This window comes from Plectropomus leopardus, chromosome 1 (assembly GCF_008729295.1).
Source record: "Plectropomus leopardus isolate mb chromosome 1, YSFRI_Pleo_2.0, whole genome shotgun sequence".
Classification (NCBI taxonomy): domain Eukaryota; kingdom Metazoa; phylum Chordata; class Actinopteri; order Perciformes; family Serranidae; genus Plectropomus; species Plectropomus leopardus.
In genome coordinates, this window is record NC_056463.1 from 17102742 (window position 1) to 17124256 (window position 21515).

Sequence of the window (21515 nt, forward strand, 5' to 3'; positions counted from 1 at the left end):
CCATCAGAAAAGGTTGTGACGGTAAGGTTAAGTGGTGAAAATACTAATTTCAAAAGTATTTGCGTCTTTCTGCTGCATAGACAGCTCAGATTTATGAAAAGACCATCTTTGCAGCACTGAAATACTTTTATAAGATCATATTTGCATTGATGTGGACAAACAAATGGAACAAAGTTTTTTTTTTCTGCAAAATCAGAATCAGAATAAGAATTAAATTTGCACATAAACAATAGATGATGATAACAACAAACTTAGTTCACCCTTTGAACCCTGAACAAATTGGCCTGATTTCTTTCAAAAACATGGGGAAAAGGCAAAGAGCAATAAAAGAAGAAATTTCCCAAAAATAACAAGAAATTAGTGAAAGGTACAAGAAAAATACCTGAAAAATAGTGATTATAAAAAATACAGAATGACATTTTTTATTTTTTAAAACAAGGAAATGAACTGGAAAAAGTGTTCTTACAAATGTATAATAATTCTGTAACAATTTTAAATATTGAATTGTGACTATTAGAAATATAATTTTTCCCTAGCTTTTTTCTTTTTGTCCCTTGACATTTTTCCCTAACCATAAAAATAATTTTCTAAATCTACTAATTTCTTGCAGTTCCTGGAGCATCTCTTCCCAAGTTGCTCATTGGCTTTTTTCCTGTATTTTTGATAGAAATCGCACCAATTTGCTCAGTTTCAAAGGTTTAAATGCTTGTGACAAGCCTCTGAATGCAACTCAAGGAAAGTGTTGTGCAGGTTTCAAAGATTTAATTTGTCAATTTTTGTTCTTTCAGACCGCCCGAAAGGAAGGCAAATTATCTGAAAAGTTTACACATTCTTAGTGAAGGTGCTAAAACGAGCACCACAGTACAGGTTGCAGTCTAGTCAGTGGCAGAGCGAGACAGCCAGGTGTTTTGCGCGTGACTGCCATGTGTTATTTAATTATTTTGAGGTAACACATTGTTCCCTGACGTGTTAGGGGCCTGATATAAGAAGCTGTAATTGAACATTTTTAGCTCTCTCCGCACACATCAGTATGACCTCTTAGAGAAATAACGCAGTCATATATTAGATGTCTTTATTACCCGAAACATAAAATGGTAAGCTGAATTTGTTTAAGCCTCTGAAATGGAAACCATTACATTTTGAATTAAGCCTGCGCTGCATTGTTGGCGCTCTGACCTGCAGATCACAGGAAATAAACGCGGAGTGACGAATCAGTTCTTTTCTCTTCCACACCGTATCCTTTTCTCCTGCTCTCTCTCTCTCTTGCTCTGCTTTTACTTGTCTCGTCGCTGCACAAACCCTGTCTATCTCTCACACCTCCCTCTCTAGCCTTCTCCAATTTTTCTTGCCCATGTAATGTGTCAGTTTGCTTCCCTTCCTCTGCTTTAGCGCATCTGACTCTCTACCCAAACCTGCTATGTTTTGTTTCCAGGCTTCTATCCCGTCTCTTTACCTAACTTCAATTTCTCTTTCAGCTGCTGTGTTTTTGTGCGTGTCTCACATTAATTTGAGTCTCTAACCTCACTTTGTTCTTTCCATTAATCCTCAGAATCTTAACAAAGACAAATCCTCTCCTTCACTCTTTCTCAACCTCTGTGCGCAGATAAATCTTCAAATGTATCTTTCCCTCTCAGATCATATTTCCCACAACACCTCCCTCTAATCTCACTTCTGCTTTTGCTTTTGTGTTTTACAGCTCACCTGCTCCCTCGCTCGCTATCTCCATCTGGGTCGGCTCTCTCACAGCGATCAGTGCTCATTAGTCTTATTTGTCAATATGCCTAGACCAGTATCAGATCTTTGTATTTTCCCTGTTTACCAAATTTTACACAGTATGAGCCAGGAGCAATTTAGACCCTTTATTAATTTAAGTATTTTCTATTCTTCTGTCTCTACATTTTAGGGATTATCAGTCCGATATTAATGCTTATTTCTAAAGAATTTGTATTTTAAGTTTGGTTTTAGTTGATGGTCTAGTTGTGTGCATGGAAAATTCCTCAGAGTGCCAAGTTACGGGTGATAATGGATTCAGATGTTTTACCTTGGTGTGATAAGTTTTGATTATACAGCAATAATTCTTTTCAAGATGGCTTGAAAAGGTTCAAGGTTTGCATGTTTATTCGATCTGAAATTGTTGCAGTCCACAGCAGTGAGGCTCCCCACAGCCTCCGTTGTTTGACAAACAAACATGTCATGGCCATAAGTATGCGAACACTCATAAATTACACTCATGAGTAACTGTGAAACCTTGAGCATTAAATAGCTAGTTCACCATTCTGGGGGGAAAAAAAGAGCACTTATTCACTTTCTAACTAAGAGTAAGATCCAACCCCATCTCACACCCAACTCATTAAATATTGAAGCTTGGTTAGTCACCCTTTGGCAACAGCGTGAGACACACCAGGCGTTGGCATATGCCACGTGATCATACAGTATTTATTTAAGCTTAAACCATAATGTCTTTTTCTAGACCTACACATATGTTTTTGTTGCCAAAACTTAAGGAAGTAAACTTAGAAAAAAACATTTTTTACCTATGTTCTAAGTTGTAAATGAGCAGAAACTGCACATTTCCTATAAAACTGAAGTTTATCTTGAAAAGACACAATGCATGTAACAGGCGGAAATTGACACGCTGTCCCTGAGTGCCTAAAACTAAACCTGGAAGGGTACCCAGAGCGTCACACGTAGGACCACAGACCAAGCAAAGTCTTGATAGCGCTCCCACGTCTGTACAGTAAAATAATAAATATAAAGCCACAGCTGGCACCCTGTGAAGACGAGCTTAGCATTAAGACTGGAAAAGTTGGGAAGTAACGGTTACCTGAAGACCCCTTGTCACTGGTTTTTCAGCCAAGAAACCTCCATAAAACCATAACCTTTTGTACTTTTGCTTTATACAAATTAAACAAACCAGATACTAAAACATAATAATTGAGATTTAGAAGTGCTGGACGGTGGATTTTGTACCTCTGGACAGGTCTGTTTTGCTCTGTTACCGGTCTTTATGCTAAGCAAACCTGCCGCTGGCTCCAGCTACATATTTAGCATACAGACAGCAAAGTGGAATTGATCTTCTCATTTAACTCTTAAGCAAGAAAGCGAATCCCAAAATGCAGACATATGCTTTTAAGATGCTGCCAGATTTTTGTTTTGATTTGCCTACATTTGAATCACAGACATAAATCATAGCTTTGTCAAAGCTGAAGAACAGAACCAGGTTTTGTCTTTTTTCTGTTGGAAGTTTTACAGATTTATAAAGGACAGTTCTTAAAGTTAAGAAGTAGAATAACTTTATGGTTATCATATGAAGAAGCATACAACGAAATTGCAAACTCCCCATGGTTCACTTTAAACATTAATAAATAAGTAGACGGAAGCACGGACAAACAGACAGACAGATAGGAAAATTTTAAAAAGTCACTAAGTAAAGACAAGGCACGAATGGTTGACTAAAAGAGCATATCGTATAATGGCTACTGCAGATACTGCTGCTTTGAACTGCCTCTTCTGACACATAACCATCACCTTGCAGGCTGTAGCTGGACATCAAGAGTCTCCTTTTTATTTTTTGAAAGGCTTCCACAACATTTTGAAGTGGTACTCATGTTTGGCTGCAGGTCGAGCTCGAAATTGGTTCATCCCAGCAGCGTTGAATGGGGTTGAGGTCAAATTCTTTACACCAAACTTGGGAAAAGCATCTCTTTATTTCTTCAAGTTAGTCTGCTAACAGACGAGGTTAGCAGAAACATAAAGAAATCTATTGGTGTAATAAGGAAGATTAGTCATCTTGTGACCACAATATGTCTCCCTACTCTATATTACTGTCTAATTCATCAGTCTTTCATACTGTAACGTAGTTTGAGCGAGTACTTTTCCCGCCCACTAACTTCTTCAAAAACATTTTGTTAGGATTGTAACACAGTCAGAGCGTTACATCTCATCATTCCAGAAACCTAAGATTCTTACCATTTATGACATAAATATTTCTAATATTTGTGTTTTTATTTATAAGATGCATTCAAGTAAAGGGAATATTTCTGAGCATTTCAAGACTTACTTAAAAGAAAATTCACAAATCCATTCTGAACAAACTAATTGGTTTTGTTGTCATTTAATTTTCTGTGTGTTTATGTTTGTGTTTCTTTTTACATTGTGAAACTTTAACCTATTTTTTTGGGGGGGGGGTGAAGGCTTCAAATAACACCACTCACTTTTTGCCTCTCATACTGGGTTTTTTGTGTTTTCTTTTATCATTCTGTGAATTTTAAATTGAACAAAAATAAAAAAAATCTAAAATCTTTATTGACCGCTCCTTGTTTGTAGAGAAAATGGCCAAAGGGAAAACGTTTGTGCTTAAACATGCTTATGTGAATATGTGTGTGTTTGTGTCCATTTAAAACAGGACTCCAGGTAACAAACCAGGCAGCAGCCCAAGAGGTCAGACCCCAGACGAGACCGGACGCCGCCACGATGCCAACTCCTCGGTTTCTGACTTGGCCAACTCCGTCACCAGTGACATGCTCATGGTAACATGCAATATCAGCACATCTAAAGCCCCTATGAGACACATCTTATTGACACACCACTAACTCATCTGCGGTCTGTCTGTATTCTACATTGCTGAACTCATCTATATTAGAAGAAGGAGGACCGCTGTCAACAAAGCCTGTTAAATCATAATAGATGAGACAGCTGAGAGACTCGAATGGTTCTTCTAGATCATCTTTCCTAATCTAATATGAAAGTTACATCCAGGCCTTGAGACAAGGGAGTAGAAAAATCAATGGGGTCGACAAAATAATGTAAAAACCTTCAAATAGGACCTCAAACTTAGTAGTAATTAATCACCATTGTAAGCAGAAAAGGAGGTTATATCAATTTAAATGAGATTAAGCAGTACATACAGCAGCTAATCCGCAGTTTGAATGCACAGCTTGACGGTTCATTCTCGACCTTGGAAACAACCGTTGACAAAACAATCTCCGCTGAAGCTTTTTCTTATACCCATAGCTCTTCCTGATGTTGAATATGTTGGTATTGCTTATTTAACCAAGAGACTGTTTCTACTTGGAATTAGCATGTGATTTAGGAGATCAGATCAAAATGGGGAAAGCTCTCAGTCTGTCTGTTCACGCCTGGCATTAGAATGCGTCTCCACTTGTGACCGAGTGACCAGTTCTGATCAGATTTCTCCTCCCTGCTCGATATGCAAATAAACACGTAATTTATTTGCATTGGCGAAGACCAAATGCATCGTTGTTTGCAACCGACAGGAGGGTTGTCATCCTATGTGCACACTAACAGCCTATTTAAAATGGGTAAAATCTTATTTCGTTGTAGAGCTGCGCACAGTGTATCGATTTGCTCAGCCCCTCCTTGTCCCGCTCTGTCTCTCAATTCATCATGAGACAAATGCACCCCATGGTCCTCCTGTCTCTCTGAGACTGCTGGAGGAGTGTGAGCTCCCTGCCAGGGTCAGGCACAGTTGGTGAGAGTCTGCCCACACACATTTCCTAACTGTTATTCAGATATCAGAAATACTTTATTGATCCTGGCAGAAATTAGGTAAATAAGATGGTTTGATGACAAAGTTGGGTTGTTTTAGTGTTGGTGTGAGTTTATTGGGACCATTGAACAGCTGCTGCTGTGTTAGCTTATGCTAACCAGACAGAAGTTGAATTGACCATTTTCTAGGAAGACAGCAGCTTCGGGAAATCAGCAATGGACAGTAAATATTCAGCAGAGAGTCGGATAAGCCATGACATCAGCTGAGTCGGTGCTCCTTCAATATGGCCCAGGACACATGGGCATACACACTGCTAAAAGCACGTGGTCATATGCGGCGTAGACCACCTCCAAATGTGGTCTAAGTGATCGGATCTAAAGACACATAGGGGACGCAATTGGTGCATTCACACCTTTCACAAAGCTGTTTGACCCTTTTGAAACCTAAGCAAATTGGTTTGATTTCTTTTGAAAAGATGGTTAAAAGGACAATGTCAACTTGGCAAGAAATGCCACACAAATTGCAAGAAATTAGTAAAATGTGACAAGTAGATTGCCTCAGAATTAGCTTAGAGGGGAGGGTTGTTAGAAAATTATTCCTAAAATAGGGAAAATGTCTAGAAAGCCGCATTTTACTATGTTTTAAAATATATTAAATAAATAAATAATCATTTTCTCTTGTTTATTTATTTATTTATTTATTTATTTGCTTTTTTTCAGGTAATGCCCTTGTTACTTTTGTTTCTTGTTGCCTTCTCCCCATGTTTTCAAACCAATTTGCCTTGGTTTTTGCAGCTATTTTTAAGCTATTTTGCATGAGGTGTTTATTGCAAATAATACACTGTCAATTCTGGAGAAGAAAGTGGGAAAAGAAAACCCACACACTTCAGTTCATTTGAGCGAAGTCCTGCGAGAAGTGTGTCCTCCTCACAATCCATTCATCACTCAAAAAGTACCGTCTTCATCCCACTCAGCTCACCCACCTGTAGAGCATCACAGATCCAGCGATTATTGCCATACAGTATCTCCGCTAACTGAAACATACAGTAATGATCACCCCGCAGTGAGACACCGGGAGGGGAGGAGACATGCGCCTTTTTCAGCGAGGTTCGGTAATTAGCTGTGAAAGAACACACAGGGCTGTGGGTGCTGCGAGAATATGGCAGAGATGGGTATGAGCAGTGTGTAATTATGTGGGTCTCATGGTGTGTCTGAGGGATTCACAGTGGTGGTGCTTAATGATAATACTCATTCTGGGCAGTTTTGCCAAAGGCGACTATATATTACACAACCCTCCTTTCATGCTGAAAATACCCATCCTGCACTTTTGAGCCACTTGAGCTGCTGTAGAAAAAGAAGTGGCAGTGCAATATACAGACTGTATTTAATAGAGTATACTGAGACAAAAAGGATGCAGAGAAATGGTTGTGCATGTCAGAGTCTATATACATCCACCCCGCTGAAGTGAGGACGGGTGGGGCTCCTGTCACCATCACATGGTTCTTATCTGGATGTGTTCTGACACTGCTTTCATTTTTTGAGACGCTCACAGAGCCAGTGATAGTGTGGTGTGAAGGTGTCTCTGCTTCTGTGTCAACGTGCATCCACACATTTGCAGAGGTTCATACTGTATGTGCTTTGTTTGTTTAAAGGAGGCCGATGACAGTCTGTTTTGTCCATTTTGGATTCGTGAAGAAATTGTGTAAAAAGGGCCAAAACTAGCAATGCGTTAGTCCACCTCCCAACACTTTCTGACTTCCCAGCCTACAGTATCTGTGGCACTCAGCACAAAGCCCATTCATTCTTGAAGAAATACTTCACCCGCAAAATTGATATTTGTTTATCAATTGCGTGAATAAAACTCCTGCCTCCACAGTGGACAGGCACTCCAAAAAGGCAAACATTCTTCATAAATTCAAGTAAACAGGGATCACGTTTAACAACAGCAAAACTATCAAAAAATCAGTGCACAAAGTCTCACACAGCTTCTGCAGTGAAATCAAAGTATCATTTATCCAGTTTAATGCTTAGACATTCCCAAGCACATGCATTTTTTGCTAAACTCTGCTCAAGCGGAGATACACAAGCGCGTGCTCAGACACACTCATAAGCAAAAGTGTTTTTATATTGTAAAGTTGTAGCTAAATGTGTGTGTATGTGTGTTATGGGAGTACTGAGAACACACCTGGATAAAAGAGACTTGGATTATACTGCATTGGTTGTATGAGAGTTTGCAAACGGATGTTTTGATTCAGCTTCGCTGTTGTTAAACATGTCCCCAGTGACTTCAGTTCACAAAGAAGGTTTGCCTTTTTTGGATTATTTGTTCATCGTGGAATCATGCAAAAAAAAAAAAAAATCGACAACACTCTGTGCATAACTGATATACAAAAGGTCATCTTGCAGTTGAAGCATTCGCCATTCCAGATGTTGGGCTGTCAATGAACATCTGTTGCCTTAGTTGTTGCGGTGTGTCCCGCACTGTTGGTGGCTTTTGAGCCAATTGAGCGTGTCTGGTGAGAGAAACCACTCTGATTGGCTGCTCATCTTAAGCGAATCGATGCATGAAAAGTGACATAGAAGTGAGGAAAGCAAGGACAGATGGCACGCACAGGAGGCTCTTCTCTATTTTCATCATCATCTCATCTGATTAATTCAATACACGCATCTTTTCGGGACCACAATCGTGTAATTGATTGGTGATTGAGAGCGTTGTGAAAATGACAGGCAAACTCTGCTTTTTTTTTGAATGAGGAATACCACCACCTGCTGATGTGGAGAGTTATTCCCTCTGGCTGTTGGCTGGAGCCTTCTTGGTGTGTTCAAGTGGAACGTTTTGGCCAAGATACAGGATGCGTGAGACGACAACAGTCTGCCCTCATCGCTGTTACGTCTTTGATGTCAGCCTTGTCTGAGCCTTTACAGGAGATGAAAATCTTGAGAAACTGCTCACAGATACAGTAAACACTTTCGCTAAATGTTACCCAACAATAGTAGATAGCCCATTGTTGGTGACTGATATACATTTTGGTGGCTAGTAAGTATTTATAGCAGCTGGATGGAGTATGTGGGACCGACTCAAAACAAACTACAGTGCCCATGTTTGTTGTGGTAGAGGAATATGTCAGCCAGTGCAACATGTGGCTCAGTTTTTGGATGCCAGTGGAGGCCAATTGCACAGAAGAATAAGCTATATCAGGCTTTTAGCCAGACAGACGGTACTTTTAAAGTGTTATTCAGACCTGGCTATGTTTTGTGCTCCGAGAGAATTTGCATCTACTGCACGAGGGATGTTTGGATTTCAGAAAAAAAGAAATTAGAGAAGAGAATTTAAGAATTGAATGAGAAAGGAGGACTCTGGGTAAAAAGAGAGAGCACCCAACACAGAAAATGGGGAAAAGCAATTTAGGCCAGCTGTTGGGTGGAGGACTGCATAATGAAAAGTGATCATATTCAGCATGGAGAATGAGGCTGAGCAGCACCATCAGAAATATGTGGGAGAATACAGAATTGGATATTAAATTTCTGGAACTGCTCCTTGAGTAATGCCTCCAGCTCTTTCCCCCATCAGATAGCACTTTTTAAACTGGATTTCTCTCCCCCCCTCAAGGCCATGCCACCATCAGTCAGAGGGTCTGTCTACCAACAGATAATCTGCCTCTCATCTCCACACAGCCATGGACAATTTCTGCCTTTATCGCACAGCAGACAGCACCCATGTGACATAACATTATGCTAGCTCGCCAGTTAGGAGCTGAGTTTTTAATGTTGAAGTGCAGAATTAGTGCCCCCTGTGGACTGGAGTCCAAGATTTCAGTTTAGCGAGGCACCACCTGTCAGCTCTTGAGAAAGTGTTTAATCTGTGTGTGAACATGCTGTGAATATGACCCAGTGGTCTAATGATAGTGGTGCAATTCTCATGGTACCATATTTTGTTCACACTTACATCCTCCACTGCCAGTTCATCAGACACACCTGCTCAAAACTAATGCAGATTAATACATCAGCCCTGTTTTTAAATCTTCATTGAGTTATAACCAGTGTTAGGAAGGTTACTTTTGAAATGTAGTGGGTTACAGATTACTACATATCCTGTTAAAAATGTTATAAGTAATTATTTTAAATACATTATCAAAATAGTGTAACTTATTATATTTGATTACTTTCATTGCTTTTCTAACAAATGTGATTAGATCTAAAGACTTAAGTGCATAAATGATGAGCTCAAATTTGTCTCAGTGGCTTTGCTGACCCGCGTTGTCCAAAAATATGCAAAAAGAAGACATTCCTGCATGGCAAAAAAAATAGTTTCATTCAACATATAATTTTTTTACTTATTTTTTTCATATCTTATACCTTTGTAATCACCAGCATTTTGATTTCTAACTAATTTAATTCCATTTTTTTTCTCAGTAACTACAACAATTACATTAATTTTGTAATATAATTACTGTAGCAAGTTACATGTAACTATTTACTCCCCAACACTGGTTATAATGGCTTTGACTTCATGGACGGTTCATTCTTCAAAAAACAATTTCAGCTCAATGTTCACTCAAGCATTGTTCTGGATTTTCACCTACATCAGAATCAGAAACACTTCATTGATTTCCAGGGTAAATTGTGGCTCGTTGCAGTTGCTGTGATGCCAAGAGAATTATAGAAAGTAAAAATAAGTACCAGCACAAACTATTTAAAATGTAGAACAGAAATAATTAATACTAGTGCTCATTTACTAGTGTCAATCATAATTTTAACTATTCATATATTTAAAATTATGATTATGTGTAAAGTGGTAAGTGCACAACGTGTGTAACTATGTGACTTGAGCCACAATACAATGTATAAACTAGTATGTAATTTAGAAATATAAAATAAGTGTGTGATGCAACAATGTACAACAGATATAAACATGAGTAAGAAAGCACACAGCCCTTATTGCTCAGTTGCTAATTGAACTGTAGACGTACAAAGTTTCAATGATGCTGATGAACTAGTCACCTGCTCACTCATTCATTCACTACTCACTCACTACTTATTGTATAACAGAAACTGTTTTACTCTGTAGTTATTATTGAGATTTCAGATGTCATTTTGCAACATAAGTGACAGATGTGTTGTTGCTTGCAGCAACAAAATTGGGATATTTTGTCCTGTACCCTCACTCCAAACACAAGCACATCGCAAGCACAAAGACACACAAGCAGGGGTTAAATTAGCTGTCTGGGCTCGACTCTGACGCATAGGCTGTACTCGGGGGGCTCACACACATAGATAAAATGTGAACTCAAATTTTAGGTCTAACATATGTAACAGTAGCATCAGAACAGCGCTCATCTGGCGTAAAGTCGGGGCGGTCTGGGATCAGATTCCCCCTGGGGTTTGCGCTGGCTAAATTCGGGATGTTACAGCCACGGTTCATGAGCTGCCGCACACTCTTCTCCTGGACAAGTCAGAACAAATTCATTGCCTCTGAACAGCAGACGTCAAAAAATCCACCCCTGTTATTTACTTGAAGCTCGTCCCCTCCCACCCTGCAAACCTGCCTTTGATCAGCACCACGGACAGCGGCTGAAACGTCACAGTTATTTGTTTATTTATTTATTTTTAAGGATCCCCATTAGCTGATGCAAATAACACCAGCTAGTCTTCCTGGGGTCACAAATTCAGTACATCGTATTTATCACACACACGTACACAGGTGTGTCTGTGTGATGTACATTAGATTCATCACATCACAAAAGACGCTGTATACAACATCACATTACATGAGGTGGTCGCAAAATTGTATCAGCGCTAATCTAACAGCCTGCCTATGATTCACACCACCACAGCCTGATTTCTCCAGGCAACTAAAAATCGTCTTTCCACACTGGCCCCTGACAGCTCCTGGGCCCCGGTGCATCGATAATTACGCCATTGGCTGCTCAACAGAAATTTATCGCATCTCTAACAGGCACTGCATTGTAGTGTGGGACCAGAAAGTGGTGTAGGTGGCATGGACACTTTTTTTTTGGGAGGTGGGGGGGCTGTGGTCCTTTCAGAGGTAGGTAATGCTGTTTAATGATTATATAGTCTTATAATGAGAGATATCTTTAATACAAGTCATTTGTCCACCTCATTTAGCTGTATCATAGAAGGTAATCAATAAACTGGTGAAGGGAGAGTTTTTCTGTCGCAGTTTACTTAATAAAATGATAATTAGCATCTTAAAAGCAAACTAATCTCTAGTGAAATGCAATTTGGTCTAATCTCATAATGTATCTCTCTGCGATATGAATCAAGAAAGAATCATTTCTGAGCATGTAGATACTCCTGGAAATTGAATGTATATATCCTATGAAAATAATTTAATTTATATCTTACAATGTTTTGTTTCAAAATACAGTAATAAACCAGAAGGTACTGCCTCTGTTATAATGTAGCTAAAACGTATCCATTACCTAGAGATGAATAAACTTTGGGGTTTTTTTGAATATGCTTTATTTTAAACATTTAAGAAAAAAAACTAATCATCATAAAATATGCAAACAACAATAATAGTGAACATATGTACAGGCTTCCCACAGTCATTGAAAACCTGGAAAAGTAATTAAATTTCACAATCTTTTTTTCAAGGTCTGGAAAAGTCATGGAATTAGTAAAAATGATCGAAAGATTTGGAAAAGTCGTGGAACTTTACTGTGTGTAACGAAATTAATGTAACGTATTATCAATAATGTAACTGTTTGCATAATATAGCATAATTTGCGTCAGTTTAGGGCAGCATTGTATATTGTTTCGGCATCAACGTTGCAGTGTGCAATAGTCGCATCAAAAGATGTGTAATATCAAGTATGACAGATTTATGAAAAATCCATATGGTTCTCGTTTAATCAAAGACTTATTCCAGCCAAGCCTTCCTCTTTAAGACAGGTTACGTGAATTTATGATGTAGCGTGTGTGGAAAAGTACGGTAGAAAAGCATAGTGAAGTGCAAGCTTTGCTGAAGTGGAAATTTTATTATTTCTCCTGGAAAAGTCATGGAAAGTTTTGAAGTTGTGTTCATGAAAATGTGTGAGAACCCTGTATGTAACATAGATTAACATTTCATATCTGAAAAGGAGTAGAAAGAGGCAAATGCTCGTCTAGTTTTACCCCTATTCTATTCTTACCCATCAATACACAGTCATAAACCAACTCACCGCCCAAGTGTCCCTCCCCAAACCTAAACCACTCTGTTCATGTTCTTCATATATAATCAGCGACACTATCCCAACATAGGAGAAAAAAAACATCAACAACAATGTCACCATTAGCATGCTTTATATTCCCAGCTCTCATCTCTGTATCTCGCAGAAATTCTCTTTTTTAACATATTTTAAAAGATATGTATATTTTCACTTTGATTTCTTCCTGCAGTCCATTCAACAAAAGCACACCACAAATAGATTCACACATACTTTTATGGTTTTTGTGTGCTGAACGTCAGAATTGAATTTTCCTCCTAAGTTAAACCTCCTTTCTCTGTCCAAGAACATATTTTGTACATTGCCAGGTTGCAGATTATTTCTTGCTTTGTACATTATTTGCACAGTCTTAAATTAACCTCATTGCTTAACCTCGCATTTGTCTCCTCCTGTGGCTCTCAGCTGTCTCCAGGTTCGGAGGAAGACGACCACGAGGGTCCGGTGTGTGAGAAACTGGGTCGTATTCAGTTCAGCGTCGGCTACAGTTTTCAGGACTCCACCCTCACTGTCAAAATTCTCAAGGGCCAGGATTTGCCTGCGAAGGACTTTTCCGGCACCTCTGATCCGTTTGTCAAACTCTACCTGCTGCCAGACAAGAAGCACAAACTGGAGACCAAAGTCAAGAGGAAGAACCTGAACCCCCACTGGAACGAGACCTTCCTGTTTGAAGGTTTGATGGAGGAAGCTTTCCTAATACATACATAATACATGAATTTCATGTTCACAGCACATGCAGGCGCTCCAGTTTCCTTTCTGTGTGCATCACTGTGACTTAATGCGTTGTTTCTCAGGGTTCCCCTATGAGAAGGTGGTCCAGAGGACCCTATACCTGCAGGTCCTCGACTATGACCGCTTCAGCAGGAATGACCCCATAGGAGAGGTGTCCATCCCCCTCAACAAACTGGATCTGGCCAACATGCAGACTTTCTGGAAGGAGCTGAAACCATGTAGCGATGGCAGCGTGAGTAACAGGGAAGGGGGGGATGGAGGAGGAGGAGGAGAAGGAGGAGGAGGAGGAGGAGGAGGGGAAAGAGAGGATGGGACAGAATGTAACGGGTGATGTCATTCCTGGCTGCCGTGATGCTCTCAGGGGAAATGTGGCAGCGAGCTGGTGGGAGAAGAGAAAGAAGGGAATATGGAGAGGCTGACAGGTAGACTGAGAGAACACAGACAGCCAGAGGAAGAAACACACAGTGAGCAACAGAGAGGAGAACAATGTGAAAAGGGGATTCAAAAAAAAAGTAAACAACGCACTGTTGTTGTGTGTGATTTCTCCAGGGGAGTCGAGGGGATCTGCTGGTGTCTCTGTGCTACAACCCCACAGCCAACACCATCACTGTGAGCATCATCAAAGCCCGCAACCTCAAAGCCATGGACATTGGAGGCACTTCTGGTATAGACGCTCCTTCATCTCCTGTGTGCTTTTATTGTTGTTGCCCTTCTACATCTTGGCTGCATGAAAAATAAAAATGACAAAATTATGATTTTTGTTCACTGCTAAAAAAATGATGTAAAATCCATGATAGCACATAAATTAACAATGCAATCAACTGTGGTAAACAGAAATGAAAAGTAAACAAGCTGGCACATTTCTCTCCTTAGACCCCTATGTAAAAGTGTGGTTGATGCACAAGGACAAGCGTGTGGAGAAGAAGAAGACGGTGGTAATGAAGCGCTGTCTGAATCCTGTTTTCAACGAGTCCTTCCCCTTTGACGTGCCTGCCCACGTGCTGAGGGAGACCACCATAATTATCACTGTCATGGACAAGGACAGGCTCAGTCGCAATGATGTCATTGGAAAGGTATCCCCCTCTCTTCTTTGCTTCTTCCGTCTTCTTCTTCTTCTTCTTCTTCCTCTTCTTCTTCTTCTTCTTCTTCTCTTCCTCTGTGATTTCGTGACTCTGTGACAGACCATCAGCAGCTGATCACTGAGTCAGTCTCTACTGACCCCTGCTGGAACGCACAGACCAGTCCTCTGCATTGTAAATGAGTAAATGAGGACTGACGATTGTTCATTTTGAGTGTGAACCAGATGCTTTTATTTAGACTTGGACTAATAACAATTAAGCATTAGATGCAGGTGTATGCTTTTATATGTATATACAGCCACCATCTAAAATACACATGTACAAATTTGCACCAAATATAGACTTTGTGTCCAACTTCCCCCAATTATAACAGTAATATGCCTTTTGATGTTGCCTCAGGGCACATTGTATCATTGGCCATTTGTTGCCTGAACATTTCAGTTATGATTTATATCTGCTTGTCTCTAAGAAAAACACAAGAGAATTGGTCAGTTAAAATTTCTCAAGCATGTTACACACACTTCTAAAAGTTTAGGTTGCCAATTTACCAATATATGTGTGTTTTTATGTTTCTCTATTGGATAAGTTGGGTCTGTTATTTTCTAATATTTTTCATAATGTTTTTTTGGTTGTTTTTTTTCCGCGGAAAAAACTACAATGTGGGGCTGATTGTGGAGAACGTGAAGTATAGCTAGTTGTGTCAGTAAGCTACTTTCTTGCGTTTTGGAAGAATTTGTTGAACGAACTGCTCAATTTTAAACACAAATGAATATTAATTCTTTATTCATTTATTATTGGGAACCAGAGGTGTGGACTGTCATCACATGACTTGGACTTGGGTCATAAATTTCATGACTTTAGACTTGACAAAAACAAAAAGACTACAACTACACAGTGTGTAGCAACTACACTTGGACTTTAAATGACTCATGACTTCACTCGGCCTTTTGATTTAAAAATATTTGATGCCTTCCCCAAAGCCCAAAGATTAAGAGTATGTTGTTTAAAATAAGGGCCATGAACCAATTTCTGAACCATGAAGAACTAATGTTTCGTTACAAAACGCTAAGTGGAAAAGATTATATCTAAGATCAACAACTATGCAGTGGTCAACAAAAGACAAATTGCGGTATGCAAAACGTGCGGGAAAAAAACTACAGACAGAGATGCTTACAACAAACTTTTTTAAACAAATAAGTACAATTTTTTCAAAGCATTTTTGATTATTGTAAATGTATGAAATGCATTACTCTGTTGTTAAAATGACATAATTAGTGACTTGTTTAGGATTCCAAAGCTTAAAGTTTAGGACTTGACTTGGGATTTGTTGATCATGACTTGGGACTTGCTTGTCTTGATTTGGGACTTGAATGGAAAGACCTACTTGTGACTTGCAAATAAATGACTTGGTCCCACCTCTGTTGGAAACTTAATCCCTCGTAGCTGTAAAATTGTATTGTTGCCTGCGGGCAAAGTCATATTTGTGCATGTTCGGCTGACCTGCTGTGCACGGTCTGAATGAGACGAGGCTACGCTCGCTTAATAGTTAATTGGAATTAATTCACTGCAAGTGGACCAATTTAACATTGTCTCTGCTTCAGCTGTAATTATCTCCTAATTACTTTGTTCTCCTCGTGAAACTTTTTAGAAAATTGTTAGGAATTTACAGACCTGTCAAATAAAGCGTTGGCTCCAGTACCCATCAGTAATCAGCTGAAATCTAACCACATTTGTCCCACATCTTTGAGCATATTGACTGATTTGTTTATTTTAAACCAAATACCCATAGATATCTATAGATGCATAGCGGAGAATAGAGCTGTAACATAATTCATAAATGTGTAATTTCTGTCAAACACTGGAAAGACCCAAAAGCTCTAATCAAATCCTTCAGACACTAAGAATAATCTTTGAGCTGAGCTGCACGGATGAGCGACTGAGCTCTCTGTCAGTCATACACATCTCCAGTAATTGCCACCCTAACCACATATATTATCTGCCTACACACAGCAGTAATAATATGTTGCCTATTATGAGCATGCTCATAAATAACTCCGAACTGTTTGGAGGACAATGAAAACTTGAGCGGTATTTCCTGTGACATGCAGATCAGGAGTTTCTTTCTACATGAGAATTACTTAAAGACTCAGCGTTTGATCTTCATTAGCGTCAGCATTAGCCTTTTTCAGAGTATCTCAGTGAGTGAAATCTCTCCCTCCTAATGGCTCTTTTTCTGCCCTGGATTAGAGTTAAATTCTGATTAGAGTGGCAGGCTTAGCGGTGAAAGCAGAGCTAGACTTAAGACTCACAGTTATTCTGCTTAATGCCCCTCTGTTTTTTGGCACCTCACAAATAACATCATCCTCGGTGTGACATTACTTGGGTTACGCTGACTGTCTCTTTCTCACAGATTTATCTCTCGTGGAAGAGTGGCCCCGCAGAGGTAAAACACTGGAAAGACATGATGGGTCGTCCTCGTAATGCCGTGGCCCAGTGGCATGCTCTCAAGGCCTGAGAGACCCAGCGACCAACCTGCCTACAGTGTTTTTCCCCTCCAAATTCAGCATCTCAGCCCCCTGCCCTCAGCACATATCTTTCCCCTCTACTCCCTAACTGCAGTCTTGCTCTGCAGACAATGTGTGTCATCTCTTTGTTCTCAGGCCTCTTTGATATCCTCCGCCCTCGGTCCTCGTGACACCATCCTTAAATTTCACCCTTGTCAAGCTCCGATTCCCACCTGACCGCCGTCTCATCTATTTGTCTGAACTTAAAAACGTCTTTGATGTCTTGACTCACTTCCTCAGTGTGACCTCTTTCTATAAGATTTCTTTCTTTCTTTTTTTTAAAGACACTCCTCAGTTTTGTTTTGTTTTTTTTGACGACCATTCCCAGTGTTTAACATCAGAGCAGTACGTCTTGCCACCCATGAACCCAAACTACCAACCAAAAATGGATCAAACTGATATCTTTAGTGTCGGCAAGACGGGCTGCGTTCGGACACCTGAGTGTGAATGGCACTGACCTGTGCAACCCATTTGTCACCCACGTGTGGTGTTGCAGTGAGGAATCTTCCACTCTGCTCGTCGCCTCTTCGTTCGAGTCCTCTTCCGTTACTGTCACTGTCCCTCCATATCCTTAAAACGCCTGAAAAATCAGGAAATCCAACTTAGGCAATGGAAGAGTGATGGGCTGTATTTAAAGTGGAATTGGACTGGAATTGGACTCTGTCACTCATGTTTGATCTTTTTCACTCTTTCTCTGGCGCCACTGTAATAATTCTCCCTTGGCTGGAACCCTTCGTTGTCTGTGCGTGCTGTGGGTGATGTGCTGTAACCCCAAATGAAGTTCAACAAGAAAAAATAATGGATATGAACAAGAACATTTAGCGCTGGTCCGATAGGACAAGTGGGGAAAAAAAAAAAAAGTTCCTCCTTTTTTTTGTCTTTTTTGGGGGGGGGGGGGGGGGTGTTGATGGACAGAAAAAAAGTGATTAATGTTGTGCTTTATTTTTTGGTTTTCAAAAGAACTTAAAGAATCAACCTGTTCTTCCAGACAAAGAAAATAAGCAAAAAGCCAGCTTCCATAAGTGTGGAGGTGAATGTTAGAGTGTGTGTGTGTGTGCGTGTGTGTGTGTGTGTTTGCGTGTGTGTGTGTGTGTGTGTGTGTGTGTGTGTGTGTGTGTGTCTTAATGAAGGAGTATTTGGAGAGTTAAATTAAGATGAGACTGAAGATGTTGTTGAAAACTGCCCTTAATATTGATAATTAAAATAGATAAGGTGTTGTGGTGTAGAAGTTAGCTGAAGATGCGGGGAGGTCACTGGGGTTAAAGGGTCAGTCCACCCAAATCACAAACAGATACAGTGTTTTCTAACGTGGTATCAACCCTGCAGAGAGTTTCAGATGCTTACGTCTTTGGATTTATCCCCTGAAGTCACTGCTGCTACCTCAAATACAAAAGAAATAAATAGGATTTCATTATAGCGCTTCATGCATTCAGATTCACCAGCCGCTTGTTTCTTCATAAACAATGTTCTGGTTAATCGGATAATCCTCAAACCCCTTAGTGAATGGTTTTCACTGGGACTGGCAGAGATCGGTGAAAACAGCAGCCGCATCTATCCTATACAAAAGACATGTCCAAAGTCTGGCCCCAGGGGCCAATCATGGCCCTCAGACAGATTTTAAAGAGCTCGCAGCTTGTCTTTCAAAATTATACATAAGGTCCTTCACACAATATTGGATAATCATGCAAGATCACTTTGCATTTTTTGCATTCATCTCACAACGGCAGGACTATACAGTTTATAGACATGCACCACGTAGGAAATACGCAGAAATAAGAGTGTGTTTCATAAACAGACTGTAAACAAGTAAAAAAACAATGATCTAGTGGCAGACATTTCCTGGAAGGAAGCAGACATGGCCACAGCCAAGAAGCGTAAAGTCGTCAGCGAGGGCCTTGTATATATTTTTTATTTTTCTTTATCTTTTTAACCCATATGAGGCCGGAAGCAGCTGGTCCCCAGGTGTTATAACACTATCAAATATAACCCCAATTTTAAAAAAAAAAAAAAAAAAAAGATAGACATCAAGCAAAATTTATGTCCATCATGTTTCAGTAGTGGGAGTTGTCTGAAACTTCCTGCATGGCTTCATACCACTGGGGTTGCATCAGCAAAACATGTTCTTGATGTCTTGACAAAAAAATCTTAGCTAAAGTCCCCCTTACTAGCTGAGATTTGTTTTTTTTCCACCCTATCTCACAGTTTTCCTCAGCAGATGGAGTTTGCTCAGTTGAATCCAAGATCACCTGGTGGTAAACAGACTGCTCAACCCCCCAGCATGCACACTGTGGCATTGCACCAGTGCTCACCAAGCCCGAGAAATCAGAGACAAGGCCAAAAACAACAACACGCCAAAAATGCCCAAAACGAAGTCAGTGGAAGCTAGAGCTGCACCCCCCGCAATCAGTTAGTTTTAATTAGGTCTGGCTATAATTTAAAATAAACAGTACAAGTACCAAAACCAGTACCCTAAAGTGATACTGATAATAATAGAGTTCTTTATTTGATACTTTTATTTTTACTAAGTTTCATACCATCATGTGAATGGAAGTGTTCAGTTGTGTAAAATGCCACCAGATGCTACATTTGGGTAGTATCTCCATACAATTGAAAGTTGTGGACTCTCCTAGCTTTGTCAAACATACTACTCGACTTAATAACACAACAAACTTGTACTTGGTTGAAGCTGCTGCGTTAGTGTGACGTGATATACGACGGAACTGTCAACTCATTACACTACGCTTGTATTTTCAGTCTAACATTGTGTCCACTTTTATCAATTTTCGTGGGAAGGGGGATTAAATTTTCCCTTACCAATCACCACAAACCAAGTATCTGTCTGAATTTAATGTCATTTTAGGTCCACATTGGTGTGTAGCCATGCCAACATACCTGTTGTGCTTTAAGAGTGAAGTAAAAATAAACTACAATATCAGGCGATACTGAGAAGAGATGTCGATTTAGGACAGCCTTGATAGCAGTTTCTATCTTGTCTACATCTCTCGCCATTGTTATTGAACCTTTTTCGTTGCAGCGTTCCACTTGACGACGCTTGACAACAGCTTGACTACAGCTTGACTACAAGTGGTGCTGATTGGCTAATCTTTAGTCTCAGTGCTCATTGGTTGTTTTTCACTTGAACCAAAAAACTGCTGTATCATGTCACAATTTGGGATGATTCACTCCACTCTGTGGTCTGAAGTGTTAGTGGACCAATCAAAAGTCGCCTAAATCGAAGAAAGCTTGCAGTAATTGACTTCAATTTAAACCAACAAATAAGGATTTTTTTTTAGAACTGGATACAAAAAGGATCAAATGCAGGTGACTGAAGTAGTTTTGATACTACTTGGTATTGGGTTATTTCGATGAGTACCTTAAAGGTATTGAGGACCAATACCCAAGTTGTGAGTTGTGGACCCAAATACAGAAGACTGCACGCAACAGGAACTCAAATAGATGACATTTTATTCAAGGTTGGTGCAGGGAAAAGCAAACTGAAGACCACATAACAAATGCCAAGAATGCTACAAAGACTGAACTGAAAACCAGGACTTAAATGCAAACTAGACTGACGAGGGGATGAAGTGCAGGTGGAGAAAAGGGTGGAGAAGCTCAGGTGAGGAGAATGAGCTGATTAGGCAGAGGAGCAGGCGTGCTGGCTGGTAAATGTCAGGAGCAGGGATGGACTAACGAGGCTGATGCAGGACAGGTGTGAAAATGGGTAAATGAAGGAAAGGCAGCACAGGAACACAGGAATGGAGGAACAAAGGCATCAGGATTTTGTATTTCTAGTCTTCACCTCTTGGTAGCCAGGGGCCGTGCTCTAGATGCAGCTAAAAACAACTCTTCCTCTTGTCCTGCATTGTAAACTAGCTGTGTGTCCACCAGTGAAAGTGGCATAATTTATTTTGAGTGCAGACAGAGGATGTTGCCAGGATGTTTTACAGTGTACTGGCTGACTCGGTTACACACCGGAGAGTGTGTGCGCGTTATTATGCGTGAAAGTTTTGCAGCTCACTTGGACAGAGGTGTGCTGGAGACTTGGACTATTGGGCAAATATTCAATGATTTGCTGAGTACATCGCATGCAGTTTTTTGTAATTTTATTTTGATATGAATGACTGAGACCCGCCTCCTAGTCGGGAGATACAGCATATGGAGCGTTCACATCGTACTCAATGAATTATTGGATCAATGGACTAATGTAATCAGAGTAAACAACCATCAGGCCAAGAGGGAAGACGATAACTGAGTGAGTATTTTTGTCACCTTACACTGTGTTTTGGCCAACAGAGTGATAGCTTTTGGCTGTGGTGTTGATACAAAACTTCTTTTTTTCCTTTCTTTTTGTAAACAAAGTGCTTGAGACGTCCGCCTCCATGTGCTGGGCAGGTTTGAGGAGTGTT

The 21515-nt window shown here is 40.1% G+C and overlaps 1 protein-coding gene across 1 annotated transcript in view; it reads left to right on the forward strand.

Moving 5' to 3' along the window:
* Positions 1-17900, forward strand: part of LOC121944010 (synaptotagmin-7-like) — a 134690-nt gene extending 116790 nt beyond the window's left edge. The window contains exons 7-12 of the mRNA XM_042487660.1: positions 4406-4529; positions 13140-13407; positions 13529-13698; positions 14016-14130; positions 14340-14539; positions 16956-17900. Coding sequence (XP_042343594.1) covers positions 4406-4529; positions 13140-13407; positions 13529-13698; positions 14016-14130; positions 14340-14539; positions 16956-17060 — 982 coding nt within the window. The 3' untranslated portion in view covers positions 17061-17900. The remainder of the gene's footprint in view (positions 1-4405; positions 4530-13139; positions 13408-13528; positions 13699-14015; positions 14131-14339; positions 14540-16955) is intronic.
* The last annotated feature ends 3615 nt before the right edge of the window (positions 17901-21515 follow it).